We start from the raw sequence: 26,175 nt of genomic DNA on the forward strand, positions 1-26,175 counted from the left end.
ATACCTGAGCTGATGTAGCTCATGCTGCCAGGAGAGGTTTTCCTGCCTGAGCTCTTCTTGCATAAGCTGGAAAGTTTTTGTCTTATCTTGATACTCCTGAAGTTGAGCCTTCAGAGGACGCAAGTCAGTGATCTCTTGATTAATCTGTAAGTATTGCTGCTGCAGATTCTTCAATTCCTTCAGCTTTAACCAAAAGGAAAATTAAAGGGTGACTCATCACATTCCATTTACCCAGCTGTAAGTCATCAGTAGCTCTCCTATTAGTTCGCTAAGTTAGACACTGCAACAGACTATCAGCACTGAAATATCACCCACTAACATAAAACTGCAGCATGAGTCTCTAAAATGGTGAAACACACATAACCACACTGTTGGAAATCACCCATGGAGCAGCCATCAAGGCTGCAGACCATTTCAGCAACTTCCTCTCCATACCCCTGCTCCCAGGATTCCAAGCTGATTCCAGTTACAACTCTGACAAGGGATAGACTTAAGGGACCTACATTTCCTTATGGGTGGTAACACCCTAGAACAAGAAGTGTAAAGACTAATTGGTTTTCCATTTAGTCATGTGTCCTGGTTAAGCTTCCTATCTTTCTTACATGGACATCAATCTTCACTTGAGCTTAGCTAATGTTGATCATGAAGAAGGCAGTGCAGTCAAGTGGTTAGAACCCTTAGGCCCTACAGTTAGATAACTTACTTTTTCTTGGGTGTGTGACTATATATGTGCTCCTCATACCCTCTTAAGTCTTCATTTCTCTCATTAGTTAAATGGGGGTAATTATAGTACCTTTTTCCTAAGGATTGAGAAGTGAAAAAATTAATGCACTTCACATGTAAAGTTAGTGATGATGATAATGATGAAGGACTTGGTTTTAGCAAACTGCATAATCCACATTCCAGGTGTTTTTTCATCTCCAATATCATTAAGTCTTGATAGAAAGAAATAATGTCAGGACATCTGAGCAAAGACAGGTGCCTTGAACACATACTTCTTTCATCCCCTCAGGAATGTGATTAACATTACAATACAGGCATTTTTAATTTTTTAAAAAGCATACAAAACAAGAACAGGAAGATATCAAAAAAGTCAGCAGCAACACATTTTGGAAGCTGAAAAGCAGATGAATAAGTGGTAACTGACTTAGATCTGAGAAAGTCGAATTTTAAGCTGGCAGTAAGAAAAGCCAAGAACCAATACAACTTACTCTGAAGAATCTCCAAAGGCTCAGGAATTAACAGCACCAGGTACCTCTGGAAAAAATGGTGATGGGGGTGGGAAGGAGGAGGTAGCTGAGATAAGGAGGATTAGAAATGAAAGTTGCTTAAGAAACAATTTCATCTCTAGATCCCCTCCTCAGTACCACTTTTTGCTACTCCAACTGACAAATTGAGTTTTATTCTCTAGAGAAGGTAAAGGAAGTACCTCCAGAGGTACTATGCCTATGGAACATCAGGCAAAGTTACAAGTAAGAACACTATTCCAAAACAAGAATGATTAAATGTATGTTTTCTGAATGCTTATAGCCTTTCTCCAGCTCAGCTTGCAGAGTGCTGACTTACTTCCATATAGAAATGAGAAGCCCTCTCCTCAAAAATCTGAGAAGGTTACCAGATACCAACTTAGGGGACTACCACCAATAAGTTCAACAAGATCACCCAAGCAATGAAACTCACTGGTGATAAGTCCCACCTACAAGCTTTTTAGCCCCTACACTTACACATGAAAACCAAAGTTTAACCTTCACCTATAGAATAGCTAACATTAAGCCATTACGTCATAAAAAACAACTGGAAGTTAATTTGGAAGAGATTAGCAGGGGAAAAAAAATGTAAGGTACTGAAAGATTTAAGAAAGAATATTGAAGAAACATTAGAGCAGAAATGTAAAACTATAAAGAAAAGCTCATTATATGAAAATGCCAAACAAAACAAAAACGAACAAACAAACCTATCACCATTATCACTGGAGAGATATAATCAGAAACTCTATGAGAGAAGGACAAACATTCCTTATAAATTAAGAATATGCTGGCAAAAATGAAAATTTCAATCCTGAGGTCAAGTGATAAAGATGATAAAAATCTCCCCAAAGTACAGCCAAAAGACTGTTAAGTATGAAGTCTTTGATTGAAAGGACTAGTCAGCTGATAAAGGAAAACATACCCACCAAATCACATTATCATAAAAATTCATAATAGGGGAGCAAGGGATAAGGGAAAGGAGAGAAGAAAGGATAAAGGGGAAGGGGAGGGAGAAATAGATCACACACAAAAGGCTGGGAATTTGAATACCTTTAGACTTGCAAACCATAGGCAATACACCAAAATTTTCATGATTCTGAAGGGAAATTATTGTCAATATAGAATTCTACACTCATCCAAACTATCAGGTATGGGGAAAAGAAAAGACATATTCAATAAATTTACCTCCCACATATCTTTTCTTAGTGAGCTACTGAATAATTTCACAAAAACAATGGCACAAAACCAAGCAGAAGAAATTTAGAATATAAGAAACAGGAGATTTCAACAAGTGAATCTCTTTGATAAGTACAAAGAAAACTAAGTAACAAAAAAACAAAAACACAGTTATTAACCCTATGAAAGACAGAAAGATGAGGAGGAAAATATAAGTAATGCATCTTAATTCTAACAACTTGTAGTTATAAAAATGTAAACACTGAATTAACATAAGTTAAAATTAAGTTACAACAGGAAAGTAGATAAGGGGTTATATATTGAAAGTGTATACATATACTGTGAAAACAGAGGGAATAAAGAAAGTTAAAACCTGTTAGCATGAAAAAGTCAACAGTTAATGCAAAAAATAAAAAGTCAAAATGCAAGATAAGCACAATATTCAGACACTAAGGAAATGCCAAAGAAATATGCTTAAAGGGTTGAAAGCACATTGCCTCAGGAGCCGAAGAAATGAGATTGGAGGTGCTACTCTTAGCTTTTCCCACCAAAAACATTATAGAACTTAGAGAACTTATAACTAATTAAATATGTCCATGTATAACTTTATTTTAAACCCATAAACTGAAAACATATTTTTGTTTTGAATTAAAGCAAAAATATATTACTTATGCAATCCATTCACACCTCCAGTCTAGCTACTTACAATGTTATCCTCAGAATAGATCAAATCATCAGAAAGTTGCATGTCTCAGACTGTGTGTCTGGGACAAAATTCAAGAGACAGCTAACTAAAAACCCTATAAAACACATTTCATATTTATCACAGAAAAGTAAAGGATATTTTGCAATTATATAGTGTTCTCTTTATAGGAACACATGGTATATTTCTTCAATACTTAAAGAATAACTATAATTATCTAGAGCAGGTAAGCTTTCTTTCTTCCTTTCTCCTAAAAGAGGGACACTGCAATTTATGCATATGACCTTGAGTCTACCTTTCTCACCACTGCCAGAAGGCTCAGAGCAAATTAGCAGCCCATCTTTCTAAGAAAGGGGACAGGACATTGTGACTTCTTAGAGCACTGATCCAAGTTTAGTGGGTTTAATTCTGTTTTAATCTTTCACTGTCCTATATTTTCTCTTCCTTCTCAATCCCTTTTATCACATTTTATCTTTAAAAAAACCTGGTTATATCTTTCTATGCTTCCTCATGTCATTTTTGGAATGAGGTGAACAGAGATAACAGATACAGGAACCCCAAAGATAATCTCTCCTTCCTTTAGGTGGAGACTAAGTGCTTCATTAGAATATGGGAAAGTCTTAAGGAAGTGTGGATAGTGATGAAATGATAGGATTTTTCAGTTTGTTTATAATGCCCTAGTAGAATCCCTAGGGCTAATTTCTCACCATTTGAATCCTCAGACTTCATTTGGGAAAACATCCCCCAACTGTCTAACAAAGTAAATGAAGGACCAAAGTAACTCAAGCTTCTCTCAGTCCTAAATCATCTCTGGGTGGCCTGACGTTGAGTGTGGGCAGAGGGGATAAACTGCTGACCTATGCTGAATATTTAAACTAACACTGATTCAAATGAGATATCTTGAGCTGGGGATATGGCTCAGTGGTACAGTATGTGCTTAGCAAGCATGAGGTCCCAGGTTTACTCACCAGCACCACCCTGCCCCCAGAATTCTATATTTATTGCACATACAGTGATTGAGACAGACTAAGAAGAAGATATTTGAAAGAGAAGAGCTGACGGACAGTTAGTTAATACACTCTGAAAGTATACAGCAAGCCTGCCAGACTGCAACTGACCATGTATGAAGTGTCATTAAGTCAGACTGTCAAGACCTTTATGTAATTTATAAACCTGCCTGGGCTTTATGATTCTCTCATGGCAGATATAAAGGTCCAAGTTCTCAAAACTTTCCCTAACTTCCCCAAATAAGAATTTACACAATGGAGAAAACAATGGTAATGTTTTCAGTAAGAAGCACAAATAGAGGATGACTATTAATTGGTGATTATCCTCTATTTGCTCAGACCTATGCTCTAAACACTATAAGACGTACAAACATGTATAAGACGTGACATTTATCAAGAGTTTGTGACCTAATTGAATAATACTATACCTAAATTAAACACATACACACGAAAACCAAGGCAATAAAGGACAAATGATAAGAAAAGTACTTGGAAGTTACAAAGGAAGTAATAATCATGCAATTGAAAAATGTAACTGGAGAATTTGAGCTCAATGGAAAGTACTCACCCAAAAAAGGAAAGAAACCAGGATAATTTGGCTGAGAGGATGATAATGTGGGTAGTAGGACATACCAGATATAATTATTGTATACTGAGAAGGTCACTTTTGCTAGGATTAACAGTATGAGTAGGGACCAGTAAAAGGAAAACTGGAAAGAAAGACACAAATTATAAGGTCTCAAATGCCAGATTCAGGTGTTTGAATCCGAAACTTATTCTAGAGCTGGTATAACTTTTAAAGGTTTTTAAGTAGGGCATTAACAAGATAGTAAAGTTTCAGAAGGATTTATTCAGCAATGGTATTTGCCCATGGTACATTTATAACCTACTAGAGCTGTGACAAACCAAAAGCAGGATTATTATAACAGTTTAAGGGTATGATAATATTACCCTAGAATATTAAAGATGGAAATGAAAAACATTTGGGGGCACATTCTGAATAAAGAAATGATAGACTTTGATAGTTAAATGAAATAAAATAAAATCATAGACAGTTTTAAGTCTGAGAGAACAGAAGAATATGACTTTGAGTTTTAGAAACAAGGAAATAACCATGTTTTAAATCAGCTTGGCTTATCAATAACCAGCAAACAAAAATGTGGAGCTGGGATTAAGATAAAGTTTAGTACTTATTATTTACAATAGATAAGACTACTAGAGTAATTCACTGTATGAAACATAGTTAATTCGGACTCTGTCCTAACAGTTTCAGGAAAAAGGTTTTGACTTAGAAGATAAATCAATACTGGCACAGCTTTGAGGTATATACCACTGTCCTGGTGAAGAGAAGCTTTTGCATTTGTGTTCTGAAAAAAAAAAAAAAAAAAAAAAGACTCATAAAATGCCAAATTCCTAGGACAAAGCAGCTGAGTATTTTCAAAATGCAAACAAGAAAAAACTGTTGATGTCAAAGCCAGACCTGAAAAAGGGTGCTTTGTTCAAATTATAATAGGGAAAAGGTTATTTATAAAACATTGGATATTAAATATAATAGGAATGAATACACTACCTACACAGAAAGGGAAAAATTTGTGTAAGACTACAGTTTAGGTAAAACATCTGAAATTTTCACTAGGGCCAATTTAAAAACTATAATTTTCAGATTCTGGGCATGGGTCACATTTGAAAATTGAAAATCTGAACTTTTTTAAAGGACTATTTTCCTGGAAGCACATGGCCTTAATCAAGTTAAAAGACTGTCATGAAACTGAAAATAGTAATGCCACAAAGTAGAATTCCCTGACAACCTGATTGGCCTCTGAATCTTGATGACCTAAAAGTTTTCAGGAAATACACACACACGCGCGCACACACACACAAACACACACACACACACCCCTGGATAAACTCCTGACTTTTAAGAAAAGGAGCAAAATTTCAACATTAGAATTTCTCCTTGACTTTCACTGAAAAAAGTTGAGTATTAAAAGAAAACGTTTGGGCTGGGGTCATGGCTCAGTGGTAGAGCTTTTGCCTAGCATGTGCAAGGCACTGGGTTCAATCCCCAGCACCACATAAAACTAAATAAACCAAATAAAAGTATTGTGTCCATCTGCAACTAAAAAAAAAAAAAAAAAAAAAAAAAAAGCTAATGGTTCAGCTTACAAACAATTCCCCCCACCCCCCAAAAAAACCCTTAACTAATTTTTTATATTTAACTTTTTCCTTGATGAATTTGGTGGTTTCTTGTCTTCTTTTTATACTGGGGATTAAACCCATGGGTACTTTACCATTAAGCTACATCCCCCGCCCTTTTTATAAAAATTTTTGTGACAGGGTCTCACTAAATTGATGAAGCTGGCCTAGAACTTGAAATCCTCTTGTCTCACATTCCCAAGTCACTGGGATTACAGACATGCTCCACCATGCCTGGCTGGTTTACATTTTTGGGATGAGCTAAGTTCTTTTTACCCCAAATGTTACCAGATAATCTATTGTTAAATGTCACTGTAAGAAGGCACTAAGTGATCCATATACTTTCTTTCAATTAAACTAGGACAAATTCTGGAAACATTTTGTTTCTGCATGTGTTTATGAAATATGTAAAACAACTCTCCATTCTCATGGTCCTTTTAAAACCAATAGAGAGTTTTGTGCAAATAATTTTTTGATTTTTTTAAAAGGTAATGGAAATGTATAATATTTTTGCATTTCTCTAAGACCAAACAGAAACGTGGGATATATAACACTGTCTTTCTTCGAGTATCTAGATAATACATATAAAAATGTTTATCCTTTCCTATAGAAATAAAAATCAGGAGCTGGGATTGTGACTCCATGGTAGAGCACTTGCCTAGCATGTGTGAGACACTGGGTTTGATTCTCAGTACTGCATATAAATAAACAAATAAATAAATAAGGTCCACCAACAACTAAAAAATATTTTTTAAAATGAAAAATAAAAATCAATTTAAAGAAAGATTCAGAAACTCTCACACATAGATCTGAAAGAGGGAACTAGACACTCACTAGTCGATCTCTGTCATTCTGGAGTGAAGACATTGCTTTTTTCAAACTCTGAACTTCAGCAGGGCTGGAGACAGGCTGGGCTGCAGACCTCTGCTTCCCTTCCTCTGACTTTCGGAATTTCTCCAGCTCATTCCACAGGTGATCTCTCTCATTCTGTAGACTGGCCATAGCCTTGGAAAAGGACTGCACCTGGTTGAAAGAATCTTCTAGTTGTGAGGATAATTGAAGCAGTTGCTCATCTTTGGATATGAGCTGTTGGTTAAGTTTCTCAAGGCGAGACATGTCCTCCTCAGTGCCATTCAATGGAAAAGCAGTTTGAGAAAGAAGAGCATCACTCTCTCTGGGTAAGAGGCTCTTTTGTTCTCTTAGTTGGGCTAATTCCTTCAGACTGGCATCATATTTCCTTTTCAGTTCATCAAGTTCCTCATTGGCATGATCTCTACTATTTTGTAAGGAATTCATTGACTTTCCAAAAGACTGAATTTGTGCTGTGAGATCTTTATTTTCTTTGGTGACCACAAGTAATTTCTGTTCCATCTCCACCAGATCTCTTGCTAACTCTGCCACCCTCTCTTCTGCTGTTTCAGTTTCATTTCGCATTATCCCCGCATCATGATGAAGGTGCTTTAATTCCTTCTTTAGTTTATCTTCAATTTCACCTACTTTCCTGGTGGCTTCTTTTTGAACATGAACCAATTCCTCTTCCAATTCTGTAATTCTCTTCTGAGAGGAGGAAAGCTTTGTACTTAACCTCTGAACCTCCTCTTCTTTTACTTTTAATTGGGCATGGTACACACCTAAAGTACCTTCTTCTTGCAAGGTTGTCACTTGCCTATTTAGTTGGGATATGGATACTTTCAAGCTCTCAATCTCCTTAGATAAACCTTGTTTCTCCTCTTGGAGGGCATCAGAGGACTTCTGCAGACATTCCTTTGCTTCCTCGGACTCCTTTAGCTTTTCTTCTAACTTAGCACATTCATTTTTCAGCTCCTTATTTTGCTGAAGTTGAGCTTCAAGGAGTTGCTTTTGCTGACAGTCCTTTATTGATATTACTTGGTTCAGGTCTTCCCTATATTGGATCAGTTCTGCATCCAACTTGGCATTCTCAGAATTGAGATCATCCATATGACTTCTCAAGCCTCGAATTTCTTCCTTTAGCTTATTATTCTCAGCAGCAGCTTCTTGGATGAGTTGGTCTTTTTCCAGGATTATAGAGACATGTCGCTCTTCCAGCTGTTGATAGTCACTTACTATGCGGTCTCGGTCATTCTGGAGAGAAGACATGGATTTAACAAAGGAATCCAACTGTGCCTTCTGCTGAATGTTTTCTTTTTTGATGGTTTTCAGTGATTCCATAAGCTGATTGGTTTTGTCAACAGCTTTTTTGTTTTCTTCTTCTAAGACAATATTCTCCTCTTCCTCCTGGGATAGCAGGTTTTCCAGTTCTTTAATTTCTTTATCATGCTGCTGATGCAATTCAGCAACAGCTACCTGGATTGCCTCTTCCTTATCAGAAAGCAGGCTTATAATCTTCTGCTCCTTCATATTTATTTCTTCATGCAGCCTGCTGGTCAGTTCTTGGGAGGCCTGAAGATCAGTTTCTAGTTGTTCATACCTGAACTTACAATTTTGGATATCAGCTTCTTGTTGCTTTATGATCCCTTCAAGAGTTTCTTTATGTTCCTTACATTTTTCTAAAGAGTTACTTAAATCAGTTGATTGGTCTCTGAGAATCTTAAGTTCTGATTCCAACTTGGTTAATTCATTCTGAGAATTGTAGTATAGGTGTCGAGTCTCTTCCAGCTGGGACAAAAGTTCTTTGTTTTCCCCCTGGAGAGCATCACAGACCTTTTGTTGATGCTGGACCTCAGTTTGGACCTTGGATTCCCAAATCTGCTTATCATGTTCAAGCCTTAAAAAAGAGATGGGGGTGGGGGAGTAATTAACTAGAGTTCAAGGAATATTATACCTATGGAATAAATATTGCATTGCAACTTGTGCTGAACAGATCTACAAATAAATCGATATTCATAAATGACAGCATTAAATTTTTAATGATATTACTTTTCCCTGTATCTGTATACTTGTCTACTCAATGTATTAAAGATATATCATACCTAAGGATTCACAGATTTAAATCATAAACTCCAAAATATATTACTTCTTTCAGTGACATGGTTTTGGAACTGAGAAAAGTAACATTTTCTCCCTGTATTTTTTTAAACTTTGTTCCAACAAGCCAATGTTTGGTCTCTTTAAGAAATAATCTTGTTATAAGAGGTAGAAAACAGAAGGATCCTATTAGAAGTGGAAGAGTACAAACAGTGGTGGGCATTGTAAGTTCTTGAGCTTGAAAAGTGATCATAAATTTGGAGGTTGAGGAAATAATTCTAATTTATACTGCATATGCAGTATAAATTAATGTGGACTATAAGAGAGAGAAAAAAATAATTTGGGAGTCAAGTGTGGTAGAAACCCAGAGAAGGGTAGTTTGGTGGTCAAGAAATCCAGAAATGGAAATGAAAAGAAAGAGAAACCTAAGAGATCCCTTATTAGAGAGGAAAAAAAGATATGAATGTTTTCATGTTGTAGTAGGAAGCTCCTTGCAAACAAACAAAAGTCAGAAGTGAAAGAGAATGTATCTTCTAAGGGAATTTAATCCAAAAGTAGTCCCATAATCCTAAAGGGAATAGGAATAATTTAGAGACTTTCTTTGTTTTCAATTACCTCGGAAGGAAAAAAATTATTAAGCATTTACCTGGAAATGTTGATCTTCAATTCCTCCATATGGATGGACATCTGTCTAAGTTGGTCTTTTAGAACACTGCAGTTTTCCTCTTTGAGTCGAATTTCTTCTTCTTTGGTTTGAATAGCATCACCAAATTTCCTCTCCCATTTCTTGGCTTCATCTATCACCCTGTCCCGATCATCCTGGAGGGAAGACATACTCTTGGTGAAGGCGGCAAGCTGGGCCACAGTACTGTCCAAGTTCTCCTGCAGTTGCTTCATTTCCTTGTCTTTCTTGTTCAAAGTAACCTGAATCTCTCCAAGCATCTCTTCCAAGTGAACTTTTTCTCTATGCAAAGTGTCCAGTTTCTCTTGCATATTTTTCTTCTCTTTCAGGTGTTTCTCTTCGGCCTGCTCCAGTCTTCGCTCCAGATCTTCATCCTTTTGTTTCATTTGGCTCTTAACTGATTCCTTATTTGACTGAAGTTCCTTTTTCAATTTGAGATTGTCTGCTAGGACTCTTGCTGCTTCGCTTTGTGTGTCATCCAGCAGCACTTTGAAGCTAGCTAATTCTGCTTGTGCCTTTTTGCGGTGTTCAACTGCTTGGGCCAGATTTTCTTTGGTTATTTCCAAATCCTTTTGAGATTCAGTTTGAACAAATTCTAGAGCCTTAACAGTCCTCTCCAGAGCACTAATCTTCTCTTGATACCTGATGCAGTCCTTCTGCAGCTGCTTTACTTCTTGTTGTTTTTCTTTCAACAACTCCTGAAGTTCCTTTGCATGGCTTTTATTGACAGGTCCTTTCTGAGCACCTTGTATTTTCTCCAAATATTCCTTTCGTATTTCTGATTCTACCTTAGTTTTCTCCTTGACTAATTGTTGTTTTTCTTCTTCTAATTCACTCACACACCTTTTAAGGTTCTGCATTTCAGATTCCAGTAGCTCATTTTTTATTTGGGCATCTGTAACATCCTGATAGTAATTCCCAATGCTTCCATTAAGTTCTGCCAATTGATTCATAAGCCTCTCTTCTAAGTCGTCTTTCTCTTCTTCGGCTGTCTCTTTTAATTTGGTAACTCTGGAGAGTTCTTCTTGGATTTGCTGATTTAACAGGTTTACTTTGGCTACTTCTTCCTGAAGCATTTTTAGTTCGCTATCCCTTGCTGATATTTGATTCAGTAAGGCATTTTTCTCATTTTCCAGAGATTGGCTAAATTTTTTGTCTTTCTGCTTCTCCTCCTCTAATTCAGCAATTCTTTCTTTAAACTGATCAAGCTGCTGTAGGTAGTTATTAATTTCATCATGGGAACTAAAATTCTCACTAATGTCCGGTTTGGCACTGTTCTCCGATAGAACAGCTTCAGCACCTTCAGGCTTTGTGCTCACACTTGCAGAGTCTTGCCCTTGACCCTCACCCAGTACAGGCTGTGTTGGCCCTTCAGTGATATCCTGTTGGTTGCCAGGTTTCTCAGTGGCCTCTAAGCTAGCTTGTTTAGAAACATTATCTTCTACCTGATGTTTCAAATCTTGAACCTCTACATTTAAAATGTCCTTCTCGGTTTTTAAAGCCTCAAACTCCTTTGAAAGGGTTTTATACTCTGTTTTGACCCTTTCTAGTTCCTCCTTCATGTTGGAATTTGAAGCAAGAAGTGCTTCCATGCATTCTTTTGCTGTTTCTCCCTCAGGGTGTGCTTCTGTTCGAAGCCGGTCATTCTCTTCTTCTAGCTCTAGGATTTTCTGTTGTTTAGATTTAGCAAACTTTCTCATTTTTTCTTTCATTTCCTCCATTTCTTGTTCAGTTTCTTGCAACTGCTTTTCCGTCTCTTTCTTGTTTGCCTCTGTGCTTCTTAACTTGCCATATAGCTCTTGCTTTTCTTGTCTCACAGTTTCCACCACATGCTGGATTCTTTCTGCTTCATTACTAACATTCTCATAGGACTGCAGAAGAATCTCATACTCTTTCTGTAATTCTTTGTGTTTTTCTTGCCATTCCGTGCTTTCTGCAATCTTAGAGCATCTCAAAGATTCAATTTCCTTCACTAACTTTTCCTTGTCTTCAGTAAGACCCTCTAGAGCTAGTTTCAGACTTTCACAAGAGCCACTGAGATTTTGATTTTCTAGTAAAGATCTATCCACTTCTGTAATGAGTCTGTCTCTTTCTTCCTGAAGAAGAGCTAACCTTCCTAAAAGTGTATCTTTTTCTTTATTTTGAGTAGAAGCTTGGCTTTCCATATCTGCCAGAGACTTGGTGAGGCGTTCGATGGTACCTCTAGCCAAAGACAACTCCTCCTGGAGACTTTTATTTTCTTTGAGTGCTTCTTTTCGGGAAATAAGTGCAGCTTGTAGTTTCCTCTGTATTTGTTGCTTTGCTCTAGTTTCTTCTGCAATCTCTTCTGGCTTCTGCTTCATTTCACAAATTTCTATCTGTAACTGCTTTATCCTCCCGTCATGCTCTTTGGCCTGCATTTCCAGCTGTGTGTGGAGAGCCTTAATTAAATCCTCCTGTTCTATTACTTCTGTCTGTACTTTAGTAAGGGTTTTTTCTTTCTCACTGAGCTGTCCAGATAGGTGGCTAACCTCTTCTTCCTTTTGGCTTATGAGATTTTGGAGTTCATCTAGTTTGGGTTGTAATGCTCTAAGGTGTTCTAGGCCAGCAACTTCTAGTTGACTGCTTTCCAATTTCTGCTTCAGGCTCTCTATGTGAGCTTCAGCTTCATGGGATGCTGCCTTCAGACTCTGGATTTCTAAACCCTGATTATTTATCTGCTCTTGTAACTGAAATACCTCTTCTGACTTTTTAGTAAGCTCGCTTATTGTAGAACTAACTTTCAATTTTAACTCTCCTTTCTCAGCTTCTATTTCTTTCAGATAGGCCTTAATTTGGGCAATAGAGGTATGGCCCTGTAGAGTATTTTCACCTCCACATTGAGAAAGCAAGCGTGTGCACAAGTCAGAATCTAAAGAAGGCTGAGTGGGATGCTGTTCGGTGGCTTTGAATAAACCTTGAGCAGGAGAGTCTGGTTCCTGCTGGTCAGTGCCTGGAAGTTTTCTGTCTATGGACTCCCTTAGTTGAATCTGGAGTTGCATTAGCTGGTCTTCAATGTCCTTATTTTCCTTGCTTTCCTTATCAAACTGTTCTTGCAAGCGATTATAATCATCTTTCTGTTGCTTTAGCTCCTCCCTAAGATGTCTTTCCTTCTCCTGTGCCTTTTTAAGAATTGCCTTACGTGAGGTTAAGGCTTCCTGAAGCTTCTTTTGCAGTTGCTCCTTTTCTTTTTCAAGTTCCAGTATCTTTTCTTCCAGTTCTGGTTTCCAGTGTTCTCCACTACCTGCAGCATGTGGGCTGCTCACCACTGTTTCTTTTATAGGTGTGGAAGAGTCTCCATCACCTGCATCCTTGGCCCCTATGGTTAGCTTCTGGATAACTGCTTGGTTTTCAACAATTTCTGCTTGGAGCAAATCTATTTGGTTTGCTTTATCTTGCAAATTTTGATTCATCTGTTGGACTACAGCCTGTAATTGTTCCTCTGCTGCCATCTTTTCTTCCAAATCCTTCCTTACATGCTGTAGTTCCATTTCTTTTTCGGAAATTGTCTGTTTTAAAGAAATTTCTATTTCTTGGCATTTAGAAGTCACACATTTTTCCGAGTCTTCTTTGTTTTCCTTATCTTCCTCCATTTCCCTTCTCTCAGTCTCATTGAGTGGAATCTCTTTCCTAGATTCATCTCTCACTTTGGCCAACTCCTCTTCTAATGTACTGACTCTTTGTAGAAGTTCCTTTCTGTTAATAAGAGCTGCCTGGAGCTTTCTCTTTCTCTGCTCACTTTCTTTCTTTAGACGGTCTAATTCATGCTGTAGTTCTTCTTTACTTATTATCCCCGCTGGGCTTGACTCATCATAATTATGTTTAAGGCCAGAAATAACTTCATTATCTTCTTCTACTTGCTCTTTTTTTGCTTCTTCAGCTCTGGATAATAAATTCAACTGTTCTTTGAGAGTCTTAATTTCAACCCCCAGAGAAAACTTCTCTTCATTCAGCTGAACCATTTTCTCTGTCATACTGAAGCTGATTTCTGTCACTTGCTGATCCTTCTCCTCGATAGTTTGCTGGAGGGTTTCCACGTCTCTCATTTTTTCCAGTAAGAGTTGATCCATTTTTGCTATTTCAAGTTCCTTCTGTGAAAGAGCTTGTGAAAGTTCTTCCATCTTACTGGAGATGCCCCTCACAAGTTCTGCCCCCTCCAGCACCTCATTTTCCTTCTTCTGCAGCTGGCTTTGCAGGCTTTTTATTAGTGTGCTCTGCTCAGAACACTGAAGCTGCACATCATCCAGTTCTTTCTGCAAAGCTTCAATTTTCACATCTTTAGATTTGGCTTCCATGCTAAGACTGTGAATCTGTTCATTGAGCAGGTTGTGCTGAGTTGTTTGGCTTTCATAGTCAAGTCTTCTTTGCCTTTCTGCTTCTGCAAGGTTAGCTTCCAGTTGTTTTACCTGAGCCCTCAGCTCTGCTAAGACATTAAGTTCCTTTACTTGAGAAAGAAGTCTGTCTCTTTCTTCAGACAAAGTAGTGAGTGCACTGCTGGTGTCCTCAGCATTCTTCTTAAACTCCTCGATCACTTGGGTTAGGCTGCTAATTTTCTGAGCTTTCTCATCTAAACTTTTCTCATAGATTTCTTCTGCTTTATGAAAGCTTGTCTCAAGCTCCAAAATTTGACTTTTTAGCCTTTCTACCTCATCCTGATGACACTGACCAGCAACTGGCACAGTAGAAGGGGATTCATCAACATCACCCTGCCCTGATGATTTTAATACTATTCCAGTGTCATTTAAAGATACTTCCTCAGATGTTGTATTTTGAAGTTCAGTGCTTGCCTGTTCCTCTTTTTCAACTATTGGAACAGTGTTCTCTTTATCTGGCACTAAGGGAAAATCTTGGGCTGTATCTTCAAGAGGTATTCCCTTACCCTCCATCTGTTGCACTTCTTTCTGGTTAAGGATCTCATGGTCCCCCTCAGGCCTTTTGTCCTGGAGCTGAGATTTAAGAAATACAATTTCCTCTTGAGTTTCCTTCATTTCCAACAATAAAACTGATAATTCTTTATGTTTCTGAGAAAATGTGTTCTCTAGAACATCTTGTCCACTTTCCTCAGTAGAAGAGCTGCTCTTCTTGGGTATGGTAGTATCAACCACGCTGATCTATTAAAAATAAGAAAAAGAAAGATTAGGAAAGAAAAGACCTTAATCAAATGTTTAAAATATTTTTTAAATAGCATAAGTAAAACATTGATATTTTGTGCATCTTCCCAAACTTAAAATTTTTTGATCCCACCTGCCTTTATACCATAAAACTGCTAAATCCTTTAAAAACAAGTTTGTATCTCCCAAATTGAACCTCTAGGGGGATTCTGTTAATCCTATACTGAGGTCAACCTAGTCATAAGACCTAAAGAAACTTGGAATTCATTTTCTAGATATTCCTTCCATGGAAAAGTTTTTTCTTTAGATTAAAACTCCTGATTATTTTCCCTTAAAACTGCTTAAAAATAAAAAGGGAAACGGAAATGAATTAAATCTTCATTTTCATCCTATACCACAGAAGAAGTTATGGGACTTCTTTGCCTAAATTAGTCACTGAAATAAGGAAAACGCAGGTATTAGATGAATTAGCTATTAACTGACAGATTATCAAACAAGTAGATTCAGATAAACTGCCAGAATCAAATAATCAAAAAGGAGCTCTATTAGTACTTGGCCATGAAATTATGGACTTACTGTGCAAATAACCAAATTTTACAAAGATTACTGTGTTAGGCTGTTCAATCCATAAATGTTAGCTCTGTAACTGTTTTGTTGAGAAAGAAAAACCAGTGAATCCCATGACAGACTTAATCAGCATTTTATTAAAAGGGCTTGGGTGCAAGGCACACAATAATATCTTCTCCTCTGCCAATAACAACATTTTCCCCTCAGGAAAATTATGCCAACTTGTTGGGAAAACAAACAAACAAAAAATGAAAGAACAGAACTGTCAAATAATGCAATGGCCACTAAGCTCTGCAGCTCAACTGACTGGGTTTACATCTTAGTTCTGCCACTTACTAATAGCAGCTGGCAAATATGAATGAATCAATGAATATTAACTATCATTTTGACATCATTCTCAGTCACTGAGTAAGAAAAAAGGATTCATGTTTCGAATTATTCATTAGTTTAAAAAGGATTATATCATTATTTTTTCATAAACACTATTTTAATCATTAAAATCTATTTTTGCTTTTTGCATTACCTATACCATACTTAAATTTCTAGAGACCAAACCTGTACACAGTATTTAGCACAGAGGAAAAGTTTCTCTAAACAAACAGAATGATTTTAAGCAGCCATATATTTCTTATAATAATTTTTAGTTTATAAAAAACTCCATTTTCCAAAGACACCCTTTTTTTTATATTATTCTAAGTAAAATTGCTCACTGGGGGAGGGATGGGTCACCTAAGAGATTTTATTTAATCTCCATTGAGAAACTTTGAGATTGACAAAGCAATGGCTACTACATTTGCATTTCTTTAGGACAAAGAATTCCAATTCTTCAGACTTGAGTACATGAGAAATTCTAACCATTATGAATCTCTGAAATAGATCTCACCCCCATGTAATTCTCTGTCAACACCACAAAGATATGAAGTTGCCTCCTCTTAACCTAGTTCCTATTCTATACTAAGAATGCATCACTTACCTTGCAGACTTCACTATTTGCCTCCTCGGTTCTATTTTGAGCCCTCAGAAGAGTAATCTGAGAAGATAGTCTTTCTGCAAGTCACAAAATAAAAGTTTTAGAAAATATTGGAGTGTTTAAGAAAACAGACATGATTGCATTTGAGATGCATGAAATGATTAAATAGAATAAGAAGAAAAAATAGGCAAAATAGTTCTGGGGAGATGAATGATTTACTTTATTAAAATAAAAAAGTAGCAAAAGAATATAAAAGATAACAGAGAGAATAGAGTTGGGTGATGATAATGAGCCTGCATGAAGAATGCTAAGTAGTGGAAGGCTTGAAAGAAGGAGGGCACCAGGACATGGGAGATGAAGCAGTTACTTCTATAGCACAATCTGGAGCGCCTAGGCAATACATTTGTCTTATTATCCGTAATTCTATTGTGTTCATAATATATATTTTGCATTAATGCAACACTTACAATGTCCTCAATGTACTTTTATATACATTCATCAAGACATTAAATTTTTGCACTAAATGGAAGCTATCCAATCTCCTCAATGATAAAATGAGGAAACAAAGAAATGACATGAAGTGAAGAGATTAAATGGCTAGCTCACAGAAAGCTGGGATCAGAATCTGGGTCGTAGTAATGTATACATCTTAACGGTAGTAATAACTTGGAAGAAAAACATATTGAGCACTGATATTAATAACCTCAAGAAGATTACATTCTTTCTGATAAACACTAAGGGAGAAAAAAAAAAAAAAGCATACTTTTACACAACATCCAAATATTTTAATGAAGTATATGGGGTGCTCATCATTTGACTCCACTTATTCTCCAACCTTCTCTTGCACTGTCCATTTTTTGTTCACTCTACTTCGAAAACACTGGCCTTCTTTCTGTTCTGCAAACATGTCAGGTTCATTCATACCTCAGGGCATTTGCACTGCTCTTTTTCTGCTAGAAATGCTCTTTAGCCTCCTTGTGTAGTTGACCCACCTTCATTATTCAGGTTTCAAGTTCCCAGAGAGGCAGACCATGACCTCTCTAATTCTGCCTTCTTCTTGCCCAGAGAAGCTTGCAGTGTCCTGTTTATTCTAATAATTATTACTCTCTGAAATTATTTTATTCTAATACCTGTTATTAAGTATATTAATACTTATTACTCTCTGATATTTTCTCAAACACATTTATGACCATCTTCTCCTCTAATATGTTCACAGCTATATCCTTAGCAACTAGAATTGTTCCTGGCACATAGGAAAGATACCATAGACATTTACTATATGAATGAAGGAAACAATATTTATGTAGCAAATGAATTCAAGACAGTACCTACAGTATGTTCAGACACTTCACAAGATTATTTGAGTAAGGGGTACAATGGTAGAAATAGCAGTGCAAAAGTGAATTGGATAGAACATGACACATTAAGCAAAGATAACCTATGAGAACAGACAAAAAAGCCACTACAGAACATCTTAAGGGCAATGATCCCTGCAGGATAGAGAATGGAACTCACACAATACCTCCAAACCACAGGGAAGACACAAGTACAGAGTAGGGACTCTTAACAAAACTGTAAAATAAGCATCATGAATAAGGTCTCAAAGAAGTGCTTTGAGTGAGTTAAATAATGAGCTGACTGTAGCTTTCTTTACTTATGGCAGGAATAGTTTAATCAGGGAGCATAATCTTTAGAGCAAAGTAGAAAATACAAAATAGTTATATTGAAAATATTGGCTCTAGAGTTTAATACAAGTTTTACAAACTTTTCTTGGTATTCATTCTCACTCCTAGAAGATAAAGCCTAGTAGTCAGTTAATCCAGGATAAATTAGATCAGCAAAGCATTGATATTTATATGCTACTAATCCCATAAGGTCCTTGTGAAGTAGACAAGTGGAAGGAGATAAGTCTTCATTTTTACTAACTGTTCACATACTGTTCAATATAATAAAGTGCTAACAAGTTCAGTTCAACCCAAGAACACTATTCAGCAGCCACTGTTTGCCAGGTACTATACTGGTTCTGGGTAAAGAAAAGATTTTTAAAATATTTAAGAATGGCCTCTTCCATTAAACTGCTCATACTTCATACTTTGAAGAGCTGATAATATAGTAAAAAATACATACATATAAACAAATAATTTTAATACAACATTTAAAGTATGCAAAGATGTTATGGAAGCACAAAACACATTTAACCCAGGAACAGGGCTGAACTGCTGAAAAACAATGCTCTGGTCAAGGCCTGAAGTTAACCAGATAAAGAAAGGAGTCAAATTCTAAGCAGAATACAACAGGAGCAAAAATCAAAATGGAGTCTATCTTTAAACTTTTATTTATAATAATTTTTGATACCTTGTTCCATAAATTACTAAAAATATCCTTCCTTTCCTCATTTTGCCTATTTAAAAATTCCTTATCTTATTAAGGTTCCCTTCAATTCATACATCCTAGAAGATAACTTGGCTACTCCCAAATGAATATAAATTACATAGAAATTCTGCAGTACTTATGGCTCATAGTATAAACTTGTGCAAATACTAGTACTATGCTCTATTTAGTGTGTATTCATTTTATCTTTGACAACTATCAACTGTGCTAAGATCTTTATAATCACAGAATCAGAAAATCTACATGTTACACATGTACAGTGGCAAGAGTAGAGGCATTTGAGGGATAAGAGGAGAGAGAATTATGATTTTTATTTATACATACCATTCTCAGCTTTCAGTTCCTCCAGCTCTATAGAACTAAGGAGCAAGGCTCCCTTTTCATTCTCTAGTTCTACCACTCTCTTCTGCAAAGAAGCAATATTCTCCTCAGTGACTGCCTAAATTATGGAAAGACAACAAATTAATGATTCTCCAAAGAAAAACTCTCACACTAATGCCCAGATAGCTTCCAGCAATTTTGTCTTCTAAAAGTTCTCCAGCCATGACAATGTTTTAAAAATAGCATCTACTTTGCGTAGGTAATCTTTGAAGAAATGTTATCTACCTGAAGATAGAGAAGTAAAATATTTCACACCAACTTCCAGTTCATTGGTTTTTTTGAATGTAAGACTGAGGCGTGAATTACAAATACAGAAATCCCAAGTCATTGGGTATGAAAGAATATTTTTAGGTTCATAAGTAACAATATAAGTAGATTAATGTCACCAAGCAACAAGGCCTCTCTCCTGGAGGAGAATGAACAGGAAGAGGGAATCCTCAAAGAGGAACAGAGGCAAAAGGAACATATGTTTCTTAAGAAAAGAGGAACCTTCATTCCTTTTTTTGTTCTGTTTTTAATATACAATAAAATTCTCTTGTGCTTAATTTATGTATCCAGAATGTTAAGTTTTCCTAATGACAGGCATATAACTAATTATGTTACATCTTTAGCTTTTTCTTTTATATCTCTAAGGGGATTATTCTATGCAATATTTTTTCATAGAATTGTGGAATTTTTAAGCCATAAGGGTTTTTATGGCTTACTTGACTACAAACCTTCATTTGATGACTAAAGAGATAGCAAGAAATGAGCTTAGGGTTTTTATGGCTTTAGCACAACCAAAGTTCCCAGTTTGTATTATACAAGGCTTAAAACTCAGTAGAAACCATGGGTATTTATGGTTTGAAAAATAAGAAAAAATACTTTGGTGCCAGAATGTTTCTGACATTATCAGGGAAATTGGAGAGAAGAGAAAGAGTATCAGCAAGAAGGAGCTCTATATTCTATGTATAAATTTAGTCCAAATTTCTGACTGAACAATGAACTACATATTTTCAGGACTGATTCAAAGCAGCCAGCTAAGGCAAAAATAACTACACAGAGTTTTTAGTGGCTTTTTATCACAGATCAGGGCTTGTAATTTGAGTCCAGATTGCTGGAGGATAAAAAATAATCAAAGCTCTTCAGAATGTTATACATAACAGAAAAAACTCTTAAGAACAAAACATGTACAACATCCAGGATTCAACATAAAATCACTCACCAAAAAAAAAAAAAAAAAAGGAAAATGTGACTCATTCTCCAGAAAAAACAGTCAATAGAGACCAAACACAAAATAATGGAGATTTGTAGTTATCGAATAAGAATTTTAAAGAAGCCAGGCTTAGGTCATAAATTAATATAGTCATAATGAATGAAAAGATATGAAATCTAAGTGTGGACAAAGAAACTATAAATGAATCAATTTGAAATTCTAGAACAAAAAAACCCCAGAATACCTCAAATGAAAACTTCAAGGGAAAGGGTTTAATAGAAGAAAGATGGCACAAGTGAACTTGAAGATAGATTAACAGAAATTATCAAATCTGAAAATTTAAAAAAATGAACACAACCTCAGGGATAGCTGGGACAATAGTAACAGGTTCAAGATAACTGTAAATGGAATGCCAGAAGAGAACAACAAATGGGTAGAAAAAAATATTTCAAGAAATGGCTAAAATTTTCCCAAACATAAGGGTACATGAAAGAAACTCAAGAAAAGCAAGAATATCACAAATAAAACTGCAACTAAGTACATCACAGAAAAGGATAAAGAGAAAAGTCTTAAAATCTTAATGGAAAAATGATACTTTCCATACAGAGGAACAACAATTTGAATGTCTATGATCCATTGTTGGAGGGGGGAAAAAATTGGTCAGAAGACAGGGGTATTCTTTAATGTCCTGAGAGAAAAACCATCACTAGAGAATTATTCAGTAACAAATATCATTTATCAAGAATAAATGCAAAATAAACACATTTTTACATAAGAGAAAACTAAGATATTTTATTACCAACAGACCTGACTGCAAGAATATTACATGCTATTCTAGAGGGCAAAGAAAAATTATATCAGATGGATACAATGAACTATCTCCAGCAAATGCTGGAGTTCAGAGAATACCAGATAGGAGATCTACAGAGTGTTCCAATAAGTATTCAGCATAAGAGAGGAAAAAACAATGCAAATGATAAATATGCAGGTAAGTATTAAGGATAATATTTTCCTTTTAATGTTGAAATGTTAAACTTGAGTGCTGGGGCTTATGGCTTTTAATATAATATATACAGAAACTATGGCATAAAGAATAGGGTAAAATTTTCTACATTTTCAGTGAAGTGGTACAGTATTAGTTCTAAGGCTGAAAGGCTAAGGATATATATCGTACTTTATGGAACAACTTCAAAATTCTTTTGAAGAAATATATTACTAAAAAATCCAAATAGAAGTTTTTTGCTTCCACCGAAGCAAAACCTAGAACAGATTTATCCTGCCATTTGAAACAACCAAAACAATTCAAAATGAAATAATGAAACAATAGATTTTAAAATACTGGGTTATCAGGCAATGAAAGTCAGTGATCCTTTAGAGGCTAGAAATAAATAAGGTAAACCCTACAAACTTAATGCCATAAATGAGTTTGCAGGCTATCTGCTCCAAAAGGGGAAAACAGGTCTCCTGAGTTATGGTGACACAGCTACCAGTCAAGGAAGAGCAAGATGGCCAGAGGTCACAGAATATTACACAGGAGATCCACTGAGGGTTCCCAACAAGCATTTAGTAGAGTACAGAGCAGTACATGTAAACTGCCCCAGGCTACCTGAACTACTTGAAGAGATCAAAGAACAGAACATAGTGCTCATAGAGGGCCTCTTAAGAGTGCTACTTCCCATAGTCAAATGTGAAAAAACGGACTCTTCACAGAGAATCAAATCGAATGCTCAACCAGGATCTTGCTTCAATAATAAGAAATGATGGAGCACTGAGTCAAATCCTTCCAACAAACCAAAGCAGCAAAATCTGAAAGGATCAAACTTTTTTTTCCCAAGTCACTTAACTGATTTCATTAAAAAGCTTCAAAATATCTAAGTGAATACAAAGATATTTAGCATACAGAATGTCTGGTAACTACCCTAAGATTATCAAACACACAGAAAGCAAGAAAATGTAAGCCATAATGATAAAAATAAGCAATTGAAAGAGACCCAGTATTCACCCTGAGGTTAGAATTTAAAAATAAGAACATTAAAACAGTTGTTAAAATTGCATTCTTATATGTGCAAAAAAATCTAAAAACATTTAAGATTTTTTTAAAGCCCAAATCAGACTTCTAGAGAAGAAAATGTTTGAAACTGAAAAAACATGAGATTAACGAGAGCTTAAAGATTACACACAGAAAAGATGTGTGAATTTAAAGATACAGAAACAGAAACTAACATAAGGAAACAAAAAAATTTAAAAACAGCATCAGTGAGTTCTAGAATAACTACAGGTAAACTATTTTATGTGTAACCTGGGGCTCCCAAATGAGGGGAGAGGTCAGAAAAAAAAACAATTGACTAATTAATGGCAGACAAGTTTCCAAAATTGATGAAAACTTCAAACCCAAAGATTCAAAAGGCTCAATGAATTCCAAGAACAAGAAGTATGAGACTAAGACTATGCCAAAGCACATAATAATCCGAGTGCTCAAAACCAGTGATAAAATCCTAAAGCACCGAGGGGAAAGGAGGGAGAAGGATAATAAAATTTTTGTCAAAAACAAAATGCAAAAAAGACAGTGGACTGATATCCCTAAAGTATCAAAAGAAAAAAAAAATCTGCCAATTAGAATTCTACAGCTTGCAATATATTTTTAGTAAGGTCAAGATAAAGATGACTTCAATCATGCAAGAGTTTTAAGAACCAGTCATAACATACATACACATATGTACAAACACATAAACACACACCCATAACATCCCCCACACATAAAAGTCAAAGAAAGTTCATTAGGCAAAAGAGACCAGATGGAAATTTGAAGCCAGGATATGGTAAATTTTATAGGACTTCCACACTTGTTTCAGTAAATAAAATTTAATTGGAGCACAGCTACAACCCTTGCTCTGCAACAGCAGGATTTAACTGCAACCAAGACTATTCTGCACAAAGCCTAAAACATGTAGTATTTGACATTTCACTGAAAAGACTGCCAACCACCGATTTACCCTCAAAGAATGAAAAATGCCAGAAATGGTAACTGCAATAGTAGTTAAGATTTATTTTCTTGTTATCTGAATTGCCTTAAAAAGATAAACAGTAGCCAAAAACTAGTTTGCAGTAGCCAAAAACTGGCAACAACTCAAAACTGTCCATCAGTGAGTAACTGGCATGTACAATGTACTCAACAATACAATGGACTGATTTTCAAATGGAATAGACTGAATCTCAAAATAAGTATGCGGAATAAAAGAAGCCAAAAATAAATAAATAAAGAAAGAAAAATTCTAAAAAATGAAAGCTATAATGACAGAAAGCAGATCAGAGGTTGCCTGGGTTGGGTGAGATGTGAGGGAGAGATTAGAAGGGGGCATAAGGAAACATTTGGAATGACGAGTATGTTCATTTTCTTCACAGGTGATGGCTTTGTGTGCTATATATGTGTTAAAACTTATCAAATTGTATATTTTAAAGGTGTACAGACTACTGTATATAAAATGTGCCTCTAATAGAGCTCCTTAAAGGAAGAAAAGTCAATAAATAAAAATAAAATTTAAAAATTTCACATTATCAAATAGAAGGTATAAAACAAGCCTCTAGTTCAAAGGACTGACCTATAGAACACATTCATTAATCACAGTGAAAATTAAATCTGAAATCATTAAGATAAAAAAAACCAAACATCTGGATATCAAAGAACACATCTGTAAATAATTCATGGTCAAAGAAGTTACAAGGAAGATTATAAAAATCTTCAAAATTAAGTAATAATTTTTTTAAAAAATCACAATATATCAAACTGTGTGCGTAAAGGGAATTGTGTAATTTTAAATGCTTATATGAGAAAAGGAGACCTGAAATCTTTAATATAAAGTTTCATCTTAAGAAGCTGTAAAAAGAAGAGCAACATAAATCCAAGAAACTAGAAAAAAATACTAACAAGCACAAACCAATGAAAGTGAAAACAGATCAGCAACAGAGAAATAACAAAGCTCAAAACTGGTTCTTTTAAGAAAGCTAAAAACAAATATTCTTCATGAATATGGGATAAAAATTCTTCTGAAAATGTTAGTCAATCAAATGAAATATATATAAGAAGGATAATGCTTCATGACCAAGGAGGATTTATTCCAATGATGCAACATTATCTTAATATTTAAAAATTGAAGTACTAAGTGAATAAAGAAGAAAATCTATATGGTCATTTCAATAAAGGCAGAAAAAGCATTTGACAAGACTAAATACCAATTCTCACTGAACTAAGAACAGAAGAGAATATGCCCTCGAATTAATAAAAGACATTTATGAAAAACCTAAAACTAGCTGGTAAATGGATAAAAATGGGAGAACGTCATTCTCAGTGAAGTAAGCCAGATTCAAAAAGTAAGGGTTGAGTTTTCTTTTCTTTTTTTTTTTTGGAAGAGGGAGGGGTGGTTTACTGAGATTTAACTCAGGGGCACTAAGCCACTGAGCCACATCCCCAGCACTATTTTGTATTTTATTTAGAGACAGGGTCTTACTGAGTTGCTTAGGCCTTGCTTTTGCTAAGGCTGGCTTTAAATTCTCAATCCTCCTGCCTTAGCCTCCTGAGCTGCTGGGATTACAGGTGTATGCCAGGTTTGAATGTGGAAGCCACAGCAAAATAAGAGGGGAAGAAAGGAGGGGAATCCCATGAACATAGAGGGGAGTTCATTGGAAGAAGACAGGGGGAAGAAGGGACAGAAAAAGGAGTACAGAGGAATGAAATTGACCAAATTATGCTATATACATACATGAATATACCACAGTGAATTTCAACTTTACATATATCTATAAAGCACCTATTGGAAAAAACTATAAATAAACAGAAGGAAGATCAGTAGAGTAAAGGAAAGGAAACAGGTAGAGGGAGGAGGAGAGAGGAAATAGTGGGAACTGAAGTGGAGCAAATTATATTGCATGCATATGATTATGTCAAAAATGAATCCCACTATTATGTGTAACTATAATGCACTAATAAAAATATTTTTTAAATATTGGGAGCAATGGAAAAAGGTCTAGTCTTGTTACTTCTATTAAATAATGAATGAAGGTATAAAGACTAGAAAGAAGTAAAATTTGTCTTTATATGCAAATGTCATGATTATTTATGTAGAAAATTGTAAAGAAGCTACAAAAAGGTACCAGAACTAATATAATAAACTTACAAATTCACAGACTGAAAGGCTAATAAAATTCAATTGTATACTGACATAACTGCAGCATACAGTTGGAAAATGAAATTAATATAATTTCATCTAGGGCTGGGATTGTAGCTCAGTGGTAGAGTGCATGCCTGTGTGTGTGAGGAACTGGGTTTGAATCTCAGCACTGTATGTAAATAAATAAATAAAATAAAATAAAATAAAATAAAAATCCATTGACAACTAAAATACTTTTTAAAAATTCCATCTAAAATAACATCGAAAATATGAACTATTTTAAAATAAATTTTGAAATTTGTACAACTTCTCCAATGAAAACTATAAAACACTACTAAAACAAAGTAAAGATCTAAATAGTGAAGAGATACAGTAATTCATTAAATTAAGAAGTTCAGTAGTGATGTCAATTCTCAAACT

General features: G+C 35.5%; 1 protein-coding gene across 6 annotated transcripts in view; it reads right to left on the reverse strand.

Annotated features, from left to right (window-relative positions):
• Positions 1–26,175, reverse strand: part of GOLGB1 (golgin B1) — an 88,620-nt gene that overhangs the window by 18,453 nt on the left and 43,992 nt on the right. For all 6 annotated transcript variants that reach the window (XM_079155255.1, XM_079155253.1, XM_079155252.1 and 3 more), the window contains 5 exons: positions 19,339–19,453; positions 16,627–16,700; positions 9,922–15,086; positions 7,164–9,075; positions 5–183 (listed from right to left, as the gene is read on the reverse strand). In XM_079155255.1, the coding sequence (XP_079011381.1) occupies positions 5–183; positions 7,164–9,075; positions 9,922–15,086; positions 16,627–16,700; positions 19,339–19,453 (7,445 nt within the window). The remainder of the gene's footprint in view (positions 1–4; positions 184–7,163; positions 9,076–9,921; positions 15,087–16,626; positions 16,701–19,338; positions 19,454–26,175) is intronic.

This window comes from Sciurus vulgaris (genome assembly GCF_902686455.1).
Source record: "Sciurus vulgaris genome assembly, chromosome: 10".
In the NCBI taxonomy this organism is placed as follows: Eukaryota; Metazoa; Chordata; class Mammalia; order Rodentia; family Sciuridae; genus Sciurus; species Sciurus vulgaris.